Genomic DNA, 21727 nt, shown 5'->3' with positions numbered 1-21727 from the left:
TGGAAGATGTCCAGTCTATCAACTCTCCATTTTGAACTGAATAGCTATAAATCTGGAGTACTATCCATGAAGTGAGTCAACCAATCAGAACCATATGGGACACCAGGAAGTAGTGTGATTTTCAGCAAATCAATTCCTACTTCTTTGCACTAGAACATGCTCACCATCTCTCCTGGTGTTTGGACCTTCCATGACTGCCACTCTAGCCAGGGCCTTGAGGGTATTGACTCAGGTTGGACAATGGAGAACATGCCCGACTACTGGACTATTTTCACTCATTTCCTACTCTGACATGGGGGGAATAGGCTCTTCCTTTCTACAGCCAGATATTAGAAAATGTTAACTCTTAGTCGCAGGCTAAAGACACTGATTTGACTTCAGGGAGTGGATGATTAAGGCTAGAGTCACAAGGAATAGTCTACCTCCAGCCTTGCAAGTAAGTGCCTTATGGAGGCAGAAAGAGTGGGTAGAAAAGATAATTCCCCCATTTCCAAAACACACTTGGTCTCCTGAGAGCAGACCTGAATGTTTCAAAATGATTTAAGTGGTATTTGACGGCAGCATTTACAAATGTGTGTGTGTCTGTATGTGACTGGCTGTTCCTTTTGGCTGAGCAAACTCTGGGCTTGTGGTTGGTTCTCCATCATGTAAGCTCTGAAAATAGAGTAAAAAGACAAGGCAGACAGGGAGTCAGTCAAAGATACCTTCTACAAGTTGCCTTCTCCACTCTCCACATATCCCTTCAGAGAGAGTTCAGAGGGCTCTGAACTCTAAGTTCACAACACTAACATTTGTTTCTTGTTATGCTTTTGTTTTGCTTAATACCTACTCAAAAGCTTTCATGTGTCAGAATCTGGACATCCAAGACCAATGTGAAGGAATGTGCCTTAACCCTTCTTACAGGAAGAGGCTTCTGCCTGAACAGCCTTCCCTAGGTTGGTGAGCATAGGGATGTTAGAGCCCAAAGCAACTCTGAGGCTACACTCATTTTCCCTTCTGTTTAGGAGCATGCTCTGTCTCTCAGTGCTGGAGGGCAGGCAGCACAGCATTTTGCAGTGGAGCCCATACTGAATGGGGTAGGGGGGTATCAAGGCTGCCTGAAGCACAGGACAGGGCCACCTTGACACTCCAGCCTGGAACCTCTGCCATGCTCCAACTCTCTATTTTTGACAAACCCAAAGGGACAGCTTATATTTCATCTTATTTCCATGAAGTGTGTTTGCTCTCCTTTGGTGAGCCTTCCTTTGCCATTCATGACATTCCCCTAAGGCACCAGGTAAAGGGCTAGGAGCTAGTTACAGCCCTGCTTCCTAAATAAAGGGAGACCATGCTGGAAGCTGTACACTCTGCTGCTAAGTATTCTTCCTGCAGACACTTCAAGTTGAACAAAAATTCACTTCCTGGAACAGGAACTTTCTCAACCCTCCCTCCCTAGACTAGCAAGCTTATGTGGGCAAGTGAGGAAAAGTGGCCTCTCCTAGGGGTATGGGGAGTGGGGAGACTCCCACTGAGCCTGCCATCTGACACAGAGCCTTGACCTTGGAGGCCCATTGGGCTTGCAAGGGAGGCTAAGATGTGTGGGTGGATGAGGTAGGGAGGGAATCCAGCCCCTCCTGGCTTCTCACAGTAAAGCCTAGAAAAGGAGAGGGTGCCAAACCTGCTTCCTCTTCATGCAAAGCCCAATGTGGGGAGTGGGGATTGGGGAAGGAGGAGAATTCAATATTCCCAGGTCCTGAGCTCAGCTCACCCCCACTTTTTGTGTGTAAGGATTCTAGAGTTTAAGCTCAGGGTCTGGGTGCTGTCATTTAGCTTTTTTTTCCACTCTAGCCACAGCTCCTCTTCCAGGTTTTTTGGTGGTTAACTGGAGATAGGAATTTCATGGACCTTCCTAGCTGGCTTTGAACTGCGATCCCCAGATCACAGCCTGCGGAGTAGCTAGGATTACAGGCTTGAGTGATCCACCACCCCACACTCTTGATTGGGATCTTAAGGGGGGGGGGGGTCAGCTTTCCTGATGGCATATAACCCAGCCACCCCCTCCTCCCCTATACACGTCCCCTCATTTGGGCCCCAAGCAGAAGGCCTGACTCCCCCCTCCCCTCAGGTCTAACAGTAGAGGGACATCCTGCTGCGGCGCATGGCCTCGCTGATCAGGTAGGCGGGGCTCAGCTCCGGCTCCTCCTTCATGATGGCGATGTTCTGCCACTCGCCGGTCTGGCTGGACCGCTTGATGGTGTCCACCACGCACAGCGCATAGAGGCAGTCGTCAAAGGTGGCAGCCATGGTGAGGGGCCGCCCGTCCCAAGTGCGCCGATCGTCCTGGTCCTGGAAGGCCTGGCGCACGGCCTGCATCATCTTCACGGTGCCCAGCAGGTAGGGCGAGGGGATGTCGCTGAAGGCCTTCTCGGGCAGCCGGGAGTTGCTCACGGGCGTGGCGTCCTGGAGCAGCAGTTCCTGCTCCGGGGCGCTGTTGCGCTGTCCGTACAGGTCGGTGCCCACGGCCAGCAGGCGGCCGGCTGAGCCCACCACCGTCACGTCCTGCTTGAACTCCCCGGGCACGTTGAAGTTGAGGGTGACCGTGCAGCACACGCCGCCCTCCAGCACCATCTGGAAGGTGCAGAAGTCATCACTGGTGATCTGGCGGATGCCCTTGATGTGGTCCGTCTGCTTGACGAAGGTCTTGAGCAGCCCGTGGACCTTGACGGCCTTCTGGCCGGTGAGGAAGGTGAGCAGGTCGATGATGTAGGTGCCCACCGAGTGCAGGCCGCCGCCGCCCATCAGGTCGTCGCAGCTCCAGTTGTACTTCTTGCCCAGCAGGCTGCCGCTGTGCACCTGCACCTCGCACACCAGCAGCTCGCCCACGTAGCCCTCCTCGATCAGCTGCTTCATGCGCACGAAGGCGGGCAGGAAGCGCAGCACGTTGCCCATGATGCTCATGAGCTTGGGGTAGTAGTGGGCGGCCGACATCATGCGGAAGGCGTCCAGCGGCGTGGCCGTGCGGTCGCAGATGACGTTCTTGCCGATCCCTGCGGGCGGAGCGAGAGCAGCAGGTGAGTGCGGTGCCGGGGGTGGGCGGGGCGCCACACACGGGGCGGGAAGCTGGGCAGTTAGGAACCATACCGTCTAATACCTTATATACAGACATACATCCGCATAAGGCATATGTGTGTGTACATATATGTACACATCCCAACACGCTTCAGTAGTCTCTAAATAGGCAAGCCAAAGTCATTAAACCCTTGGTATGGATTTAAAGAGCTATTCCTTAGGTATATGAATATAGGCCCATATTTTAGAAATAATTGATCATTTAATGATATAAAATACTTCCTTTGGTACTTCTATATAAGTGGAAACAGGGCTGCGGGGTGGCTCATATAAGATATTTAAAAATACTCTCTGGTTATATGTCTACAGTGCTTAGTGAAGTATATACAGTGTGCCGGTGACTCGCACTTTTAATTCTAGCTACTCAGGAGCCTGAGTGAGATCTAAGAATCGTAGTTCAAAGCAAGCCCAAGCAAGGAAATCTCCAATTATTTGCCAGAAGTAGAGCTGAGCTGAAATGGTAGGGTGCCACCTAACCTTGAGCAATAAAGCTAAGGGTCAGTGCCAAGGCACAAAAATAAATGAAATATTTAATTAAGATTATCTTATGTGCAAGGCCTTATATAGGTTTAGATGAGAAATATATACCCTCTATAGAAAGGAGCATGGTATCTGGGTAGAAGCAGAGTGTGTATAAAATCTCAAACCCTTGCCCAAGTGGGTCTGATTGTGAGAAGTTTCTTAATGGTAACTCTGAAGGCCTAGCCCCTCATCCATCCTCCCCTTCCTGCTCATTCCCTGGATTAGATGTGGAGCATTAATCTTGCTTATTTATTTTTCATTCTAGGCCAAGGTTTAATGGTCTTTCTCTTCCCATAAAGATGAGGTGAGGTATTCATCACATGGGAGGAGTGGGCACAGCCTGGCTCCTCTCAGCTCCCTCTGCCTCACGGTGGTTTGTTGCTTTTGGCCAGTGACTCTTGGGCCACATAAGAACTAGACTCCTGTGATGTCCTGTAATGGGTGAATAAATTAGAGCCACAAGATGCCTCTCTGAGAGCCCTTTATGTACTAAGTAGGGTTTGGGTATAGAGCAAACAAAGGATCAAAGGGAATAAGAATGATGGGGAATGGGAAAAACACCTCCACTGGAGCAGTCAACTGGAATCTTTAGAAAACGCACTGGTTTTCCCAGTGCTGTCTCACCCCTGTAATCTAGCTACTCAGGATGCTAAGATCTAAGGATCACCAAGCAGATAAATCTAAGACACTCTCTAACCAGCAAAAAGCCAGAAATGGAGGCATGGCTCACATAATGGAGCATCAGCATTGAGGCCCTGAACCAGCATGAGGACAGAGCAAGAGAATAGGAGGAAAAAGAAGATAGGAGAAGTGGGAGGGGTGGAGAGAAGAGAGGGAGGAGAAATGGGGGAGAGGGAAGAAGGAAGAGATAGAAAATGAGTGGAGAGAGAAGAGGACCTGCCTCACACCTATGGGACTTAAGCTCTGGCCTCTGCCTCCAGGATACCTGATTGCCATCTCCTTATCAGTGGTGCTTTAAGAATTACGAGTTAGGCACTGGTAGTTCACGTTTGTAACCCTAGCTGCTCAGGAGGTGCAGATCTGAGGATCATAAGTCCAAGCTAGCCTGGGCAGTAAAGTCTATGAGCATCTCATCTCTAACCATCAAAAAATCCAGTAGTGAAGCTGTGGCTCAAGTGCCAGCCTTAAGTGAAAAAGCTCTAGTACTGCCCCTCACACACACAATTGTGAAAAACAAAAGGAGAAAAGATCTTGCTGAAACTCTAGAAAATGCAAGAGGAATGTGTACTCTGGTCCATCCTGAAACCCATAGCGGGCCCTATGTAGACATGCTTCTCTGCCTTTGGGCTATTTCTGTATGCAGGGGTCCCCTACAATCTAGTGAGTTCCCCGAGGATAAAGGCTGTCCTTTGCAATTCCTTGTCTTTCCTCTGCTCACAGCTCAGCAAATGCCTCCCTTCCAAGCCTGCTTGGTGGCATCCACACTTCACAGATGAGTTGTGGTGATCCCCTCACACCGAAGGGAACAAATCTCTAGGAATCCATAATGAAATAACCTTAGAAATAGGGCTTCATGCCCAAAGGTGCTTCTAGCTGCATTATTTACTAAAGAAACAACTCTTTGAAAATCTGGGAGTGATTTTATTTTAAATGCCCAGCAATACAAGATAGGTGAAGAAAACTGGAGTTGAGCGCACAAAAGATTCTGAATTGTCTTTCAGGCATCTCTTTCCGGGCTGATCCAGTGAGCAAGATGACTGATGGAATGAATGTACATGAGAGGTCTGACTCCATGATACACTCACTATGAGCTCAACTCCGCTAAAGAGACAAAGGAAAAATGCAGGGTGATACCTCCAATGTTTATAGTGGTTGCTTAGAAGGATTATGACTGATTCAGTAGGACCAGTGGATGGTACCCCAGGGCCTTGCACAACCTAAGCCAAGTAAAAAGTTTTTATCATGGAGTTATATACCACTACCCCTACGATTTTTATTTTCTTCACATTTTTACATAATATCTAGAGTGATGAACAAGATATACTGTACTCATAATGTGACATGTTAAAATCCCTTTGTACAACTAAAGAGAATAAAAATAGATGAGGCAGGAAAAGTCTTTGAAGGATGATTATGCTCATAATGACTAATAGGTCCCAGCCCCCATGGATCTATCCCAGTCCTTGAGCCCTGGAGAGCTGTAAGACCCTGACCTTTGTAAGCAAGCAGATTTCACATTGCTGCTCACGTGGAGTAAAATGTGGTGTCCTTGCTCTAAGGCTGAAGATCAGCACCTTTGGAGCTTCAAGCTTAGCAAAGGTGTTTTTCATAGAAATGTGATGGAGAGGATTAAGCAAGTCTTTGGAATAGGTGGGTCCCACTTCATGCCAAATACATAGAATGTCAAACAGAATATCAGAGGGGGAAGTGTCATGGAGTTCTTTCATGTTTCACCAAGCTCTGGGATTCACAGGGATGGAGAGCAACAGGCCAGCATTCTAGGCACTCATGGATGCTGGCCATCCTCCTGTTTGCTCATCACCTTCCAATTCCCTGAGCAGTCCCTGAACCTAGAAATGGGTGTCATGGGATGTTACCTCATTTTTCCACAAGATGGACACTTGGGTGGGTGGCAGAGAACTCATCGGGACTTCCCTTCTATGTATGGAAAGCTTCAGAATCCTCCTCTGCCTTAGATCGCTTTGCAGAAAGGACACAGCACTTTGGGAAGCCTTTGAGCCTGAAACTTCCTTTTTGCAGTACAAGAACCCCCATCAGTAATTAAAGTCAGAGCTATGCAGTCACAAACATTAAATGAGAGCTAGAAACCTTCCCACCGCCTCATGGGGCTGAAGTTGGGAGCCATGTGAGACAGACAGGAGGACCAAGTTTCACCTGCATGACCAGGGTACTTGCTTATTGTCTGAAGTTTTTAAATGAATGTCAGGGGTTGTCATTCCAGCTGCACAGAATGCGGAGATGGAAGGGTGCCGCTTGAAGCCAGCCAAGGCAAAGTTATTGAGACCTCTGCCTCAACCAAAAGCTGGTGTGGTGTTTGCATGGCAGGAGAAGGGTCATAGAAAGACCCTCTCTGAAAACTAAAGCAGAAAAGGCTGGGGATGTTGCTCAGGTGGTAGAGCACCTGCCTAGCAAACACAAGGCCCTGAAATCAAATCCCAAGGACTGCATCAATCAGTAGTTCAGAAGCAGGTTGGCATACTCCAAAGCCCAATGAGTTTTATGTAACTGAACTAAAAGATCCCTTTAGCCTAGGGGGGATTCAGTCCTCGAGAGGGAATTTCTAAACATGTACCCCTAAAGGCACCTCAGACTGCTGCTCCCCTGAACTCCGGATGTCTACCTGTGGCAGAGTCCTGGTTTCAGTCTCTAACCACCAGGAGATGAGGCTTTTATTGCCCTGATACTCCATGCACAGGCTAGGCAAAAGGTTCTCACAGACAGCTCTCCAAAACAACCCAGAGCTCTCTGCTCTCTGGCACAGTGGGTGCCTTGGCTGCCCCGATCAGCCAGTTCAGCCCTTGGTACCTGAAGGCTGACAACTACTTAGGTACCACAGCTATTTCCTAATAAAATCGCCTGGAAGTTCAAAGCTTCCATCCTGCCAGAGCATTGCACTTACACACTCTATCTCTAACCCTGCTGGGACTCTTCCTGCGGTGCCTCCTGCTTATCCCATGCTCTGACAGCCCCTTATCTTTGGCAAGCCAAGTGGATTTGGTCCTCTGGTGGCGTGCAGCTGTCCGAAAAGACTGGCAAAGCCCCTGAAAGATGGCACATCTGAGAGAACCTGAGTTTCTCCTAGCACACATACAGCCTCTACATTTCAAGCAGGGCGGTCTTTACCTTTATTATATGCTGTCCTTTCAACCTCATAGGCAAAAGGACCAAGAACAAACAAGTGAGAAAAATGAGCTAGTTTAGTAGAGAAGAGCAACCAAGATTTGAATGATTACAGCACGTAAATCTAAAAGGATAATTAGAGAGACCATGCAAATTAAGAGGATGACCAATCAGAGATACTATGAAGGAGGGGACTGTCAAACTCATTTTGTTACCTCTGCCACAGCAGTGACATTTCAGCTGGGTTCTGAAGCAGATGTTTAAGTTTGCCTATTCAGATGTTAGATTATATCCCACTAGAAAAAAAGTGATCCAGTGTTGGGAATGTGGCTTAGCGGTAGAGTGCTTGCCTAGCATGCATGAAGCCCTGGGTTCGATTTCTCAGCACCACATAAACAGATAAAGCCAGAAGTGGGGGCTGGGGATATGGCCTAGTGGCAAGAGTGCTTGCCTCGTATACATGAGGCCCTGGGTTCGATTCCCCAGCACCACATATACAGAAAACGGCCAGAAATGGCGCTGTGGCTCAAGTGGCAGAGTGCTAGCTTTGAGCAAAATGAAGCCAGGGACAGTGCTCAGGCCCTGAGTTCAAGCCCCAAGACTGGCCAAAAAAAAAAAAAAAGCCAGAAGTGGTGCTGTGGCTCAAGTGGTAGAGTGCTAGCCTTGAGCAAAAAGAAGCCAGGGACAGTGCTCAGGCCCTGAGTCCAAGCCCCCAGGACTGGCAAGAAAAAAGAGAAAACAAGGTGCTTAATCTGAGAAATGACATAAAACTGAACTGTTGACAAAAATCTTGTGTTATAGAGTGAAGGAAGGGGTGACACTGTCCAAAAAGAAATGTACTCATTACCTGACTTAGGAAACTAACATCTCTGTACATCACCTTTATAAAAAAAATTAGATTAAGAAAATCTGTGCATATCTTGCAATTTCCTGAGACAGATTCCTTAAGTTCTGAAAAGAATATGGCTCAAGAGAGATTGAGTAGACTGGGGTTTACATTTAAGAAACAAGGAAAGTCCAAGAAACACCCCTGGTATTACAGACAGAAGTGGGTACTGTGTGTGAACAGACAGGTTGTTTGTAACCTTGCTGTGCTGCACCCTGAATGAAAGACTTGGCTTTCCCTCCTCATCTCTTGGAGGTTACAGCACTGGAAGACAGGTAGTGCCTCCATGTAAACTAGAAGTGCCACCATAGAGGTGAAGCCAGATCTTCAGTCCCCACATCTGACAAATATCCCCATCTCAAAAGCAGAGTTCCCGTCATAATGATACAACTTCAAATAGCAATGAACACTTTCTGTGTACCCACGTCCAGCCATAGGGGCTGAGTATCTGCCTCATGGGGTGATATAAACAAACAAACAAAAAAAGGACCATGTCTGTAAATGCTAACACTGCTCTCTCCTTACAGATGGGCCTTGGAGAGGATGAGTACAACTCAATGAGAAATCAAGCTGGACCTTGAACTCGGATCATCTCACTTCTGAGCCTGCCTGGTCTCAAGGTTTTGTTCTTCCTGCCTCTGATGATCCTGTCCTAAGGCTGGCTAGGTTCCTCTGTGTCACCCAGAGCTTCATGCTTCCATTCCTACCAGCTCCACACACCTGTGCTGCATGGCAGAATGCAGGATGCCATGCCAGAGTGCAGGATGCCAGAGGACTCAGGAGAGAGCAGAAACCAGGGCAACTGGGGGTGGGGGCCTCAGGCTCAGCTGGTAACATCCCAAGTCCCAAAGTCACTTAAGTTTCTACCCTGATTTTGAACTTGAGATGGAATTGGGTCAGCTCTTTCGTCACTGCAATGGGCTCTGAAAGAGGTCCCAGCCAATGAAAGGAAGTGAGCAAGGCTGACAGCCATGGCAATTGCAATTAACCTAAAATAAAGGTGAAGGGTTTTTCTAGATCTAGGACCCCTGAAAGCCATCCCCATCCCCCCACCAAGGTCTTTCTGGCCCATCCCCCAGGTCAGAAGCCTGTTCTCCCAGCCGTCTCTGTGTGCAGGAGCTCCTGTGACTTCTATACATTCTCACACTGCTGCATGAACATTTCCTCCCTCAACACTGGCCACTGCTGCCATTACATCCAGGCTTCTGTCCTCTACAGGTACCGCCCAGCTCCCTGGGCCCTTCTACCTATGGCACCTATGGGGCAGGAAAGGGCTGCACAGGCTCAGCTACCTGGGGAGCAAACCACTTGCCCAGGGGGCTTTGTCTCCTGCAGACTTCCCCTGGGCAGGAAAGCAATGCTGCGGTGCTCCCAAATAGCCAAATGATACCTGATACCTCAGGGATCACTACTCTAGGGAGCAGCCCTACTTTTTAATTTGGGGGAGGAGGAAAGGTACTGGGGTTGAACTCAGGAGCTTGTACATGCTGGCAAGCACCCCCCCCCCCGGTTTTTTTTGGCCAGTCCTGGCCTTGAACTCAAAACCTGGGCACTCTCCCTTGGCTTCTTTTGCTCAAGGCTAGCACTCTACCACTTGAGCCACAGAGCCACTTCTGGCCTTTTCAGTTTGTGTGGTACTGAGGAAACAAATCCAGGGCTTAATGCATGCAAGGCAAGCACTCTACCACTAAGCCACATTCCCAGTCCCCCCTATCTCTTTAGCTGTATCCCATCCCTTGTGTTTGTAGTTGCCCTTTAAGTTGGGTCTCATGCTTACTTTGCCCCAGACTGCTCATGTCAAAGTCATCATCCTACCACCTCTCAAGTAACTAGAAATTATAGGTATGCACCACCATACCTGTTGTGGAGAAGCTAAGACCACTTCATGCCTGAATAGGCCAGGATTCAATCCAAGTCAGGTTGACAACTTTCCCCATAGAAGTAGGAACCTCCTGTAATGAAGGGACAAAGGGTGGAATGCTGATCCCTTAGTCCACCAAACTAAGAAGTCCATCAACTAAGAAGGACTGAGCTCCTTAAAAGAAAATGGAAATGGTAGAGCTGGATGTGAGAACACTATTTGGGACTTCAATTCCATTCCCAACCCACACACTTAGCAAGAGGGATGTATAGCATTGCCATCAGCTTGGCTAATCAGGAAAAAAACATATGCTGTGTGGAAGGTAGAGATAGGGAGGGTCATGGCTCAAGGCCCACCCAGGCATAAAGTAAGGGAGACCCTCTTTCAATCAATAGTCTAGGTGTTGTGAATCTAGAATCCTAGCCATGTGAGAGGCATGAGTAGTCTTGAGAAGTGAGGGAAAAAGAGACTATCAAAAAACAAAAACAGCTATACACAGACTGGGGATATGGCTTAAGTGGTAGAGTGCCTGCCTAGCAAGTACAAGGCCTTGAGTTTAAAGAATGAAGGGAAAGGGAGGGAAGAAGGAAGTTCCTATCACACAACCCGGAACAGGAGAAGCTTCCTGTGAAATCCCAAAGCCCCCCACAGTCCCAATAACAAAACTCTAGTACTTTGTTATTAATGGAAGATCAATGCTTCCAAGAGAAACTCCATCATCACTTCAAACCAGGCAACAAAACAAATTAAGGAAAATGCAGGAAACTCCTCAGTGAGTAGGACTCAGGCTTTAGTGAAGTACATTTGCCCAGAAGATACACTGTTTGAAAGCAGGATAAAGCTATCTGTCTTTAGTGTCTCTTGAAAAAAATGGAAAGACCCAGAGACATTGGTTTTTCCCCAGAGCCTGCAATACAATTGGTGGTAGTTGTGTTGTGTCTTCTATCATTAGATCTGTGGTTAGACACGTCTCCACAGTCCCCATGGCTTTGCTGCACTCCTTTTCTTTCCATGGGTACTGTAATATACCAGCACAAACTTAGCAGCTTAAAACAATCCTTGAGTGCTGTTTTTCATCTCTCTAGATCAGGAATTCAGGAGGACTTAATCTTCATGAGGTCATTTTACAAGCCCACTCAGGTTATTGGCTAATTTGAGTGCTATGTGGTTGGAATGACTGAGGCCCTCGCTTCCCCACCAGCTTCAAACTGTGCTGACATCCCTGAATGCCATGTGCCCTGCATTTCTAAAATAAAATGTTATTGTTATTATAAAGGTATTAGGCAGGGGAGTTACTGTTCTATAAGTCAGGTAATTAAGTATGTTGCTTTTTGAACAATGTCACACCTTCCTTCGCTTTCCCCCAATTTCCCCACCTGTCCCTGCCCACAAGCTTCATAGTTCATTTTCCCCTTAGTTTATGCCGATGCCCTGTATTTTTAAGCCAATCACAGATCCTAAAAGTCAAGTCCTACTCACTCCTGCCATCTCTCTGACTTCCTCCTGTGCTGCCAGCTAGAATCCTCCACCACTGCTGAGTTTCCAAGGTTAGATTAGTGTAGCCCAGGTAGTCCTGTTTTTGCCTAAAATTAGTCACAGTAATGACAAGTGTGTGTGTGTGTGTGTGTGTGTGTAAAAGTCATTTTAGAATGGCTTCAGAGAATGAGCCTGCTCATTTGCATCACTTGCCTAGAGCTCTAGAAATTACTCCCACCCTCCAAAAAGGAGGCATCTTGTCTCCAGGACGTGTTAGTACAAGGTCTCTGACTTGTCTGCTTTCTCTTCAAACTTCCTTTGTTTCCAGCTCTTTCAGTCGTTTTTTTTACTCCATCAAAAAGAACATCTCAGTGAGGTACTCCAGGGTTTTAAAACCTATTATTAGCCTCTGTGTTACCAAGGCAATTGTGTCCCCATCTGGTTCTCTCTAGGCAGTAGTAGCAGAAGCAGGTATAGCACAGGGTAGGAAGGGGACAAAATTGCTTCTGTGTGGGAAGTTTCCCGTGCGCTCATGCTAGCACCACACCAGTGCCATTTGTTCTATTTATACAGAATGGGGAAGTTGAGGCTCAGATTCTGATTGCCTAAGACCAAGCAGTGTGGCAGGTCTGGGGTGCACCTCAGTGGTACAATCCCCAAACTATTTCCTATTTTCTAGCTAGAGAAGAGAGCTGCATGGAGATGAAATTGAGAAAAGGTGAGACTGTTAGGTAGATATGGATTTAAAAGTGGCAGACATAACACACAGCTGATAACATGTGTTCCATCACGGGTGCTTCTTGTTCCCATAGTGCCCCGGAATCCGGCTCAACTGCTGCTTATTCCCATAATGCCCTGGGTGTCTGCTCCACCAATGAAAAGAGCCAGGGCAACCCATAGGTAACCAATGGCTCAAATCAGCACAAAGCCCAGGAGGAGGTATGGGAGGAGCCCCATACTCTAATCACCACCCTCCAAGAGGACCCCAATTAGGACTTAATCTTTGGGGCCCCTCTCAGGATGGAGGGCTTTGCTACTTCCTCCCATGGCTTCTCTCCATTCTCTTTCAAATAAACTTACTCTGGATACCTTAAACACTTCCCTGTCTTTTAATTCTTTAATGGACAGAGAAATGAATCCATTCTCTTAGAGCACATCAGTGCTATGTGGGAAGGCTTACTATAAGAAAGCTCAAGCCCTTGGGGTCCCTCTGGGCCACAGGCTTGTGTCTGGGAGGGTCAGGGGTAGGAGGTGTGGGGCAGGTTGACTGTCTAGTTGCACCACACCCCGCTGCATAGGCCAGAGCAACCGGAAGATGCTCACCAGGAAGAACAGTGGCTGGGGAAGCCAAGCCAGCATTGCGGGGACATAGTTCCCACTGCTAAACACAAGAAGTCCTCTGCCAGCTCCAGCCTATGGCAAGCAGGCACCATCCATCATGGCTGAAGGAACCAGAGGTCAGTGGGCTTGCCACACAAACACTTCCACAAAGCAGGGGGCTGAAGGGACCCACCGAGGCTCATTCTTACTTCACCCAGAGCAGCCCAGGAACTATGGTCCTTGGAGGAACAAAACCTACCCATTCTCCCAGCTGTCTTACAAAGAACCAATGGCTCCTCCATCAGCCAGAGGGAATGGGAACAAATGCACCAGCTGTGAGAACCTGGTCTATATCTTTCAACGCAAATAACCAGTACAGTTAGAACAAAGAGAAGCCCCCCCCCCCCACAGCCCCAAGGGAGCCAGATTCCACTTAAGACAGGTGTTGATAATTATTAACACATTGATAATTATTAACACATTTTCCCAGTGCCTTCATCTACATTACCACCACCACCACCACCACCACCACTACCCTTCCCCGCCATGATCCTGTCCCAAGTCTGTGACCTCACTCGGGAAGTGGTAGAGCAAGGTGACCACAGTTGGAAACTGACAGGTAATCCATAGTGTAAATAACTGGGTGTGAGCATCTGTTGGGAGGGGGACTAGGAGGGGCCAGTGGGTAGCAGAGATCTGTCATTTGGAGAAGCTTTCCAGCCTCTGAATCTCCCACACTGTGCTGGGAAACTTCTCATAAGCAAGCCTTGGTGGGAGGCACAGCGTCCCACAGTTAGAACCAAGCCAGTTGCTTGCTTTCCCAGAAGCCTTTTCAGTGCAGGCAAGCGCATACATCTGGCTTGTGAGATTTCTAAACGAGGGAAGAAGGAGCAGATCCACGCTGCAGGAGCAGCAACACCCAGGTTCCTGCACTGCTCTAGTGGCAGTGACACCTAGGAGGGGGCTCCCTGCTCAGCCAGGGCCAGCAACAGAGTCCAGCCACCCAGGAAGGGGTCACTGGGGACATTGGAACTGTCATTCTTCATACCCTTTGTTTTCCAAATCATCTTTCCCAGTCTCCCCTGTACCACATCTGTAAAGAACTAATGTCCTTTCCCAAAATTCCATTCTGAAAAAAGTCAGCCTTGTAGTTTCTGTTGTTGGCAACTGAAATCCTACTCTGATAGGTAGCATAGGTTTCCAAGCTTTCAGATCCCTTTGTGGAGGGCTGATTTGGGCATGGGAGAGCCACTGGGGGCTTATTAGGAAAGCAGCCAAGGACTAGCATGACTGGTTAGGGAAGGAAAAGGGAGGCTAGAGGAATGTGACCAAATTTGCAAGCTCTGAGACATGCACCATAATAGCTAAAAGCTGGAATAATAACACTTGCGCTTAGAGGACAACATAACAGTGGCCCAGCCCTGAAAGTGCTCAGAAATGTGGGCTGAGTTTAGTATCAGATCCAAATAAAAGAACCCAGGTTAGCTCTCAGGGCCACTATAATTCTAAAGAAGTTGGTGGCAGGGAGTTGTGTGACAGTACAGGATTGGTGAGGTCAGCATGCAGAACAAGAAAGGCCCTCAGCCTCTGGGAACTGAGTCCCAAGAAGGCTATAATGGACAGAGCATGCTCCAATACCAAGAAATGCTTGCAGACTGCCAAGGACTCTGCAACCATACAGCACTGGAGCAAATCTGGCTGGAGTTTGGTCACTCATCAGCCTTGCACAAGACTTGGGCCAAGCCAGTGAGGACCTTTCCAATGTCTTAGACACAGTAGATACCACTAAAGGTGTGCCAGATACCAAGAAAAAGGACAGAGGCCCATACTTGGCTTTCTCTATGCCTCATCCAACTTCTTCTCATCAACAACTCCTGAGAAAGGCTTGATGCACCCAGGCTGGGGTGGAAATAATGCAAATATCTCAAATATATTGACTGGCAGGTGCACTTCCCACTACCAAGCACCTGGGAAGGTGCTTTGGATAAATTATCATCTCCCAGAAATCAGGCTGCTGTCCTTCCCATTTCACATGCTGCCAGATTCTGAGGAACCCATGGCCAAACTCATTCCCTGGTAGGTGGTGGTGCCAGGACTCAAACTCATAGAAGATCGACTCCATGTACCTGTGCTGTCTCAAAACAACCCAATGCAGTGTTAAATGCAGTCTGTGAGTGGCTAAACATATCTGCAAAGGAGTAAAGTCATAGTGATGTTGGGATTTTTCTTTGCTTGGGGGAATGGGGAATACCAGCACTGAATTTTGTATTTTCCACTACTAATTCTGCACTCAAAAACGATGGTTCCCAACCTGAGAACCTCAGGACCAGAGGGGCCCAGAGATCCCATTGTGGTTAGCAACAAAACAAGAGGTACAACTGTGGTCCCATGATATTATAATACAAGTAAAAGATCCCTATCACTCAGTGATATCATGGCCTGACACACTTCTCACGATTATGTGATGCTAGTATAACAAAGCTATGTGCCTCCAGTGCATAAAAGTATGGTCTGTGTAATCATGCACAGCTCATACCACTCAGCTGTGGTAGGGAAGGCCTATGTTGCTGCTTTATTTATTTACCATGCTAACCTTTTGACATGGTTAGTAAGTACTCCCACTTATTGAAAATCACATCTATTACCAGTCTTCTATGTTCTGAAGGCAGGCAGGCAGGCAGCCTTACATTCTTTGTGTCTAACAAGTCTTTTAAGAGTGTTGAGCAACTGACCTGGACCATCCACATTTTCATGGGTGCTATGTTCCCACAATGATAGAATGGCCTAGCAATGCAGTTCTCAGAGCACAGCCCTACCATCAAGTCACTCATAACTATATTTTAACTTTGAGATGAACATTGTGATAGTTGACAGCTACCGAACACTACAGAAACTAGCTCAAACAAGTTCATGGTTAGAGTACTGGGCTACACTTAAAACTCCCTTCACAGACATCCTTTTTCTGTGAACTTGAGTTTCTGGAAGTTGCTGTGATTAAAACACAGAGAGGGTGCTGGGACTATGGCCTAGTGGTAAAGTGCTTGCCACGTATACATGAAGCCCTGGGTTCGATTCCTCAGCACTACATATATAGAAAAAGCCGGAAGTGACACCGTGGCTCAAGTGGCAGAGTGCTAGCCTTGAGCAAAAAGAAGCCAGGGACAGTGCTCAGGCCCTGAGTTCAAGCCCCAGGACTGGCAAGAAACAAAGCAAAAACACAGACAGACACACATACACACACACACACAGAAGCCAAGGTGGAAACACAACAAGGGTGGTGATATAGTGTCCTCTGAGATGCCAAGTTTGAAAGCTTTCATTCCAATTAAAATCACTGTGATTATGTAAGAATGAGACTCAAGTACTTACATTCTTTTCTAATTTATATGCTATTTGTTAAGCATTGCTAAATAGTTATTAAGCTATTTGGACCTAATAACTTGCTAAATGAAATTACTGAATCGTTCTCTTGGTTTAGGAGCATCAGGAAAAAACGAAACAAAACTTTGAGACACTCATGGTCACAGTGAATTGAGAGTGGGAACTGGCATTCTAGAACATTCTGCACAGCACCCTCCCCACTACCTCAATGAGAAATTCTTTAAAGCGGGGGGGGGGGCGCATTGGTCAATACTTTGGTTTCTCCTCAACATAATACTTGGGTTTTTTGGCAGAGATTTCTAATACTTGTTGACAATTTACAATAAAAGACAGGTCTGACCACGAGAAGCTCTTTAAGATGAAAGGAGCTCTGAGAAGTCTGAGTGAAGAGAAGGTAGAGAAGATAATTTAAGAGACTCCCAGCTGGGAAGCTGAAATGTGTTAGAATCCAGAATCAGAAGTAAAAGAACCACCTGTTGTGGAGATTTTTAATACAAATGCAGGTAGAGAACAAGGTATAAACCAATTTAAAACCCTCTGCAATTCTCTTTTACCCATGAAGCTGAGGTACTGTTCCACTGAAGTTTGAATGGGCTATCATTTCCTCCATCTAGGTTATTTCTCTCACTCTCAAATGGCAGAAATATAGAGGTCTGGAGGTCAGGAGACAGGCCTCCAGAAAGAAAGGGCTTTCAGGATGCTGGGGAGAGCAAGAGAACTGGCTGGAGGCAGCAGATAAGAGTTTACACAGAAGCCTGCTGCGTTATCTCACAGCTGGAATTCTCTAAAACATCAGAGGTCTGTCTTCTGCATCTGCTGATCCAACAAGCACTGATACATATAACCTAGTTACTTAGCAACTGCTGCAACCCAATGCCAGGGGAGAAGGGAGAAGGTGTAGGCTGGGTGCAAGGATGATGGTCTCATCTCAGGCATGTGCCAATCCTCTAATGTGCTACCTCAAGATAGGACAGCTGGAGAAATCCCACGCAGCCACCTATTCTCACGGGCTCTCATTCTCATTAGCTGCAGATGAGATCAGCAGCCTAAGATCAAGCCACCGAGTATCAGCTTTCTGTTACAATAACAAACACCTGAGATAACTTATAAAGAGAAAGTCTACCAATTTGTCTTATAAAAACAAAACATTGTCAGGGACTGGTGGCTCATGCCTGTAATGCTAACCTATTAGGAAGCTAAGAACTGAGGAATGCAGTTCAAAGCCAGCCTAGGTAGACAAGTCCTTGACTCTTATCTCCAATTAACCAGCAAAAAGTCAGAAATGGAGATATGGCTCAAGTGGCAGAGTGTCAGTCTTGAGCAAAAATGCCAGGCAAGAGCTCAAAGTCCCAAGTTCAAGCACCAGAACCAACATACACGCACACACACAAAGACTGACTGTTGCTTTGGGCCTGTGATAGGAGCACATGGCAAAACACAACTTCATGTCTGGGGTGCGAAAGAGACAGGAGGAGGAAGGGGCTAGGGTCCCTCATTTCCTTTCAAGTGCATGCTCCCAGTGCCTGGGCCCCACTTCTATACCACCTCACGATAAAGCCAAGGACTAGAGACCAGGCCTGAACACATGGGTCTTCGGAGGCCCTCTGGATCCAAAGCACGGCAGCCCCAATCCTCTCTCCTCTCCACAGAGAAAGTACTCATCTCTGTGCAGCCCTCCTTTACATTCCCTCTCCTGCTCTTCCCTCCAAGGCCAGTTTGTAAGACTCAGTCTACCAGCTGCCGAGTGCATTAGAGCAATCACCCATATTACTTCAGACCCCAGTTCACAGGTCTTAGCCCTCTCGGTTCCTTGGTGCCCAGGCCCGCAAGGATTGTGACAGGAGATGTTAGCTTCCTGACAGCCATCCCAAGCCTCCCTTCTTCTGTATATCAAGCAGAGCTAAGGGAGTTTGGGTGGTATATTGGTTTAGCACACAGTGAAGGACCAGAAAAAAGCAGCTGTTTGGAGAGCTGATTCTATGTAGCGCCCAGGCCAGTGCAGAGAAACGTTGACTGCCTTGAGAGAACAAGAGACCATACCCTGCTAGCCAGAGTCAATAGAAACTTCATTCACCTGGGCAGCTGGCAGAGCCTGCTCTTCTCAGCCATGTTCTGCTCTTTTACCGATGAGCCGCAGCTCCTCACAAATCTCTTCTCTCAAATGTGATTTGTTCCATGGCTTTCAACACAAGCACTCCCCTCTGCCCACAGGACCCCTTCAGAGGTTGAGGAGGCAGTACATACAGGCAAGAGGTAAGAACGGCAAGGCAGAGACATTATGCAAACGCCTGTTCCTGTCACTGGTGCTTAAAAGCTGCTTTTGCTGAGAAACATTACAGGGCCCATGAATTAGCGGAGAGCAGGAAACAGCACCTGGACATGCAAACACTTTGCTCCAAATTCAAATAAAAGGGGTTTGGCCATGCTAACTGGCAATCATTTCTCTCAAGGTCCATACTGGGCCATTAATTACACACACACACACACACACACACACACACACACACACACACACTTACTGAACAGAAATTTAATCTTCACCATTGCCTACCATATCATGCTTGAGACTTTCCCACCTTGACCTGATTCTATCTCCCAAAGGACCCTCAAGTTCATACAGGATCTGCCTCCCTGTACATACCCTCCCCCTCATACCTTTGCTCCCTGCCTCTCCAGTTCACCCCCTTCCCAATATGCAACCCAAGTCCCACCTCCTCCAGGGCCCCCTTCCAGAGTTCAACCATGGGGTACCTCTCCTTTTCTACCCTCTGCTGCCATGCCAGTTATGACATTTGGTGAAGCAATTTAGGTAAGCTGCTCGGCACAGTGCCAGAGACATGAAGTGATGAATAAATGCTGTCTATTATGAACTTGAGGATGAGACCCTTTCAACAATTGTACCTAGTTGTTGGTGTCTTCCAATAGCCTGGCACAATCACAACCTTCAATAAATCTTTGTTGCTTTAAGTTAACCCAACAGGAGAAGAAGAAAACAAAGCCAGAGAAAGCTCAAGTAATACTTAGTTATAATTTTCAAAGCATGAAGGGTTATTTCACAAAAGATAGTGAATGTTTTTGCATGCTTCTTTGAAGGTTATTAGGACAGAGATGGAATTGAATTGTAATTATCTTGGGTGGAACTTCTAGATGGTGCCAGAAACACATCAAAAGAGAATGCTGATGAAGGATGCAGGAAAGGGAGCCAGACCAAGGGCTGAGTCCCACAGCTTTGTCATGCACTTGGACTTCAGTTTGTTAGGCTGTAAAATGGGCAAGATTAGGGATGCTAACTTCAGCCAGGTGTGATGGCTCATTTGCAATCCTGAGAGAGGGAGGATTGCAATTCAAGGCCAACCTAGGCAAGATAGTTCATGAGACCCCATCAAAACCATAAAAAAAACACACCTGGATATGGTAATGTGTGCCAGTCATTGATTCAAGCTACATTCAAGCTACAGCATAGATAAGGAGGCCCTGTAGCAGTAACAGATGTGGTCCAACTGGATTCTCCATCTAGGATGGAGTAATGGGTGCTGCCCCAAGACCACCTCCTCCCTCTCTCATGTTCTCAAGTCTGGCGATTTCAAATGCAGCAGTCTGCTGATTCCCAGTTTCACTTGCTATGGTTTCAGTCACTTGTGGTCAATCATTTACCACACCCCAAAATATTAAATGGAAGGTTCCAGAACTTGTTCAGAAGAGTTCAACTGCATGCCATTCTGAGTGGGGTGGGTGAAATCTTGCATCATTTTCCACCAAAATGTGAATCACCTTGCTCATAAAACTCATGAGCCAAATAAAGCTCTTTTCTCTCCTACTGCTGTGTCCCAAGGATTGTGCCATAGTGACACAAAATGGAGTAAAACAATGCGCACTTCAGAAGAGAGTCGGGACAGATTAGAAAGGGAATGAGCACATCCAATGATCAGGACAGCTGTGGTCTTTGGCACTGCCCTCTCCAAAAAGCACAAGATCCGCAATAAAGAGCCTATAAGCCACCAGATAAAACTCATAGCATGGCCATGCCTCACTTAGGGGAATCCTGTTCCTCCTTCCTTGTAATATAAGGAATTCAAGTATTTCACTGGTTTAGTAGTAGGTTCAGAAGCTGGAAAGCCAGGCTTGCTCTGTCCTAGCTGGGTAAGCTCAGGTAAAGGAGTTCCCCTCTCAGGGCTCCCATAAACATTAGCTCCTTCCCCATGAGGCCAAAGAGCCCAGAGCCATCATGATCTCTCTAGTTTTTGTTCCTACTGAACAAACTTCTCAGTGTAAATGTCACAGCCCTCTTGACTCCCATGAGTGAATTCCCAGCAAGGGAAGCTAAAGCCTCTCTTCTCCCCCTTTCCCTTTTCTTTTTTTTTTTTTTTTTTGGCCAGTCCTGGGCCTTGGACTCAGGGCCTGAGCACTGTCCCTGGCTTCCTTTTTGCTCAAGGCTAGCACTCTGCCACTTGAGCCACAGCGCCACTTCTGGCCATTTTCTGTATATGTGGTGCTGGGGAATTGAACCCAGGGCCTCATGTATACGAGGCAAGCTCTCTTGCCACTAGGCCATATCCCCAGCCCCCTTTCCCTTTTCTTTTGACTCCTCACACCAAGAGATTCTCCATCCCACATATCAGCAACACCCCCCAGCCCAAGGCATGCAGGGCTGTGCACTCAAGCACCACCCTGCCTGGATGAGGGACAGGCAGGATGCAGGAATACCATCTCAATATGTCAGCAGCACCTGCCCTTTCCTAGTCTGCAGCAGTGGATTTTAGGATCTGAGAGCCAGGAAGCTGTATGTTCCTCCATGAAGGCCCATCCCAAGTACAAACTAGGCTGAGGAATACAAAGCCCTTCCAGATCATCACACCATCATTTATTGGAGCTGTTCTGTCCTGGATGAGAGCCTCACAGCTAAAAGGCTTCCTTTTTAACTTTCCCCCAAACTTACAGTACTGCCTCCATCTCCTTCCTTCCTTCCATCCTCCCTCCCATGTTACTAGTGGGATTTGAACTAAGGGCCTCACACTCTCCCTTGTTTTTGCTTTTGCTCAAGGCTGGTGCTCTTTCTCTAGAGCCACAGCATATTGCTGGTTAGTTGACAATGAGTCTCATAGACTTTTCTTCCTTCTGAGCTGACTTTGAACCACAGTCTTCAGATTTCAGTTTCCTGAGTATCTAGGATTACAGGTATGAGCCACCAGTGCCTGGCCTGCCTCCATTTTAGAGCTGAGGAAATAGAGACTCCCAGCTCCAATCCCAGAGCTAAGGGCTGTGGGATTTGAACTCGGGTCTGGATACCAATGTTCATCCAAAAGTACCTGTACCCACAGCGCCATGGTGACAAAGATTCTGAGTCTAGGTAG

General features: G+C 47.4%; 1 protein-coding gene across 1 annotated transcript in view; it reads right to left on the bottom strand.

The window, feature by feature from the left end:
- Positions 1-1857: 1857 nt before the first annotated feature.
- Positions 1858-21727, bottom strand: part of Gfod1 (glucose-fructose oxidoreductase domain containing 1) — a 95624-nt gene continuing 75754 nt past the window's right edge. The window contains exon 2 of the mRNA XM_048348450.1: positions 1858-3026. Coding sequence (XP_048204407.1) covers positions 2107-3026 — 920 coding nt within the window. The 3' untranslated portion in view covers positions 1858-2106. The remainder of the gene's footprint in view (positions 3027-21727) is intronic.

This window comes from Perognathus longimembris, chromosome 6 (assembly GCF_023159225.1).
Source record: "Perognathus longimembris pacificus isolate PPM17 chromosome 6, ASM2315922v1, whole genome shotgun sequence".
Classification (NCBI taxonomy): Eukaryota; Metazoa; Chordata; class Mammalia; order Rodentia; family Heteromyidae; genus Perognathus; species Perognathus longimembris.
This window is presented reverse-complemented; position numbering and strand designations above follow the sequence as displayed.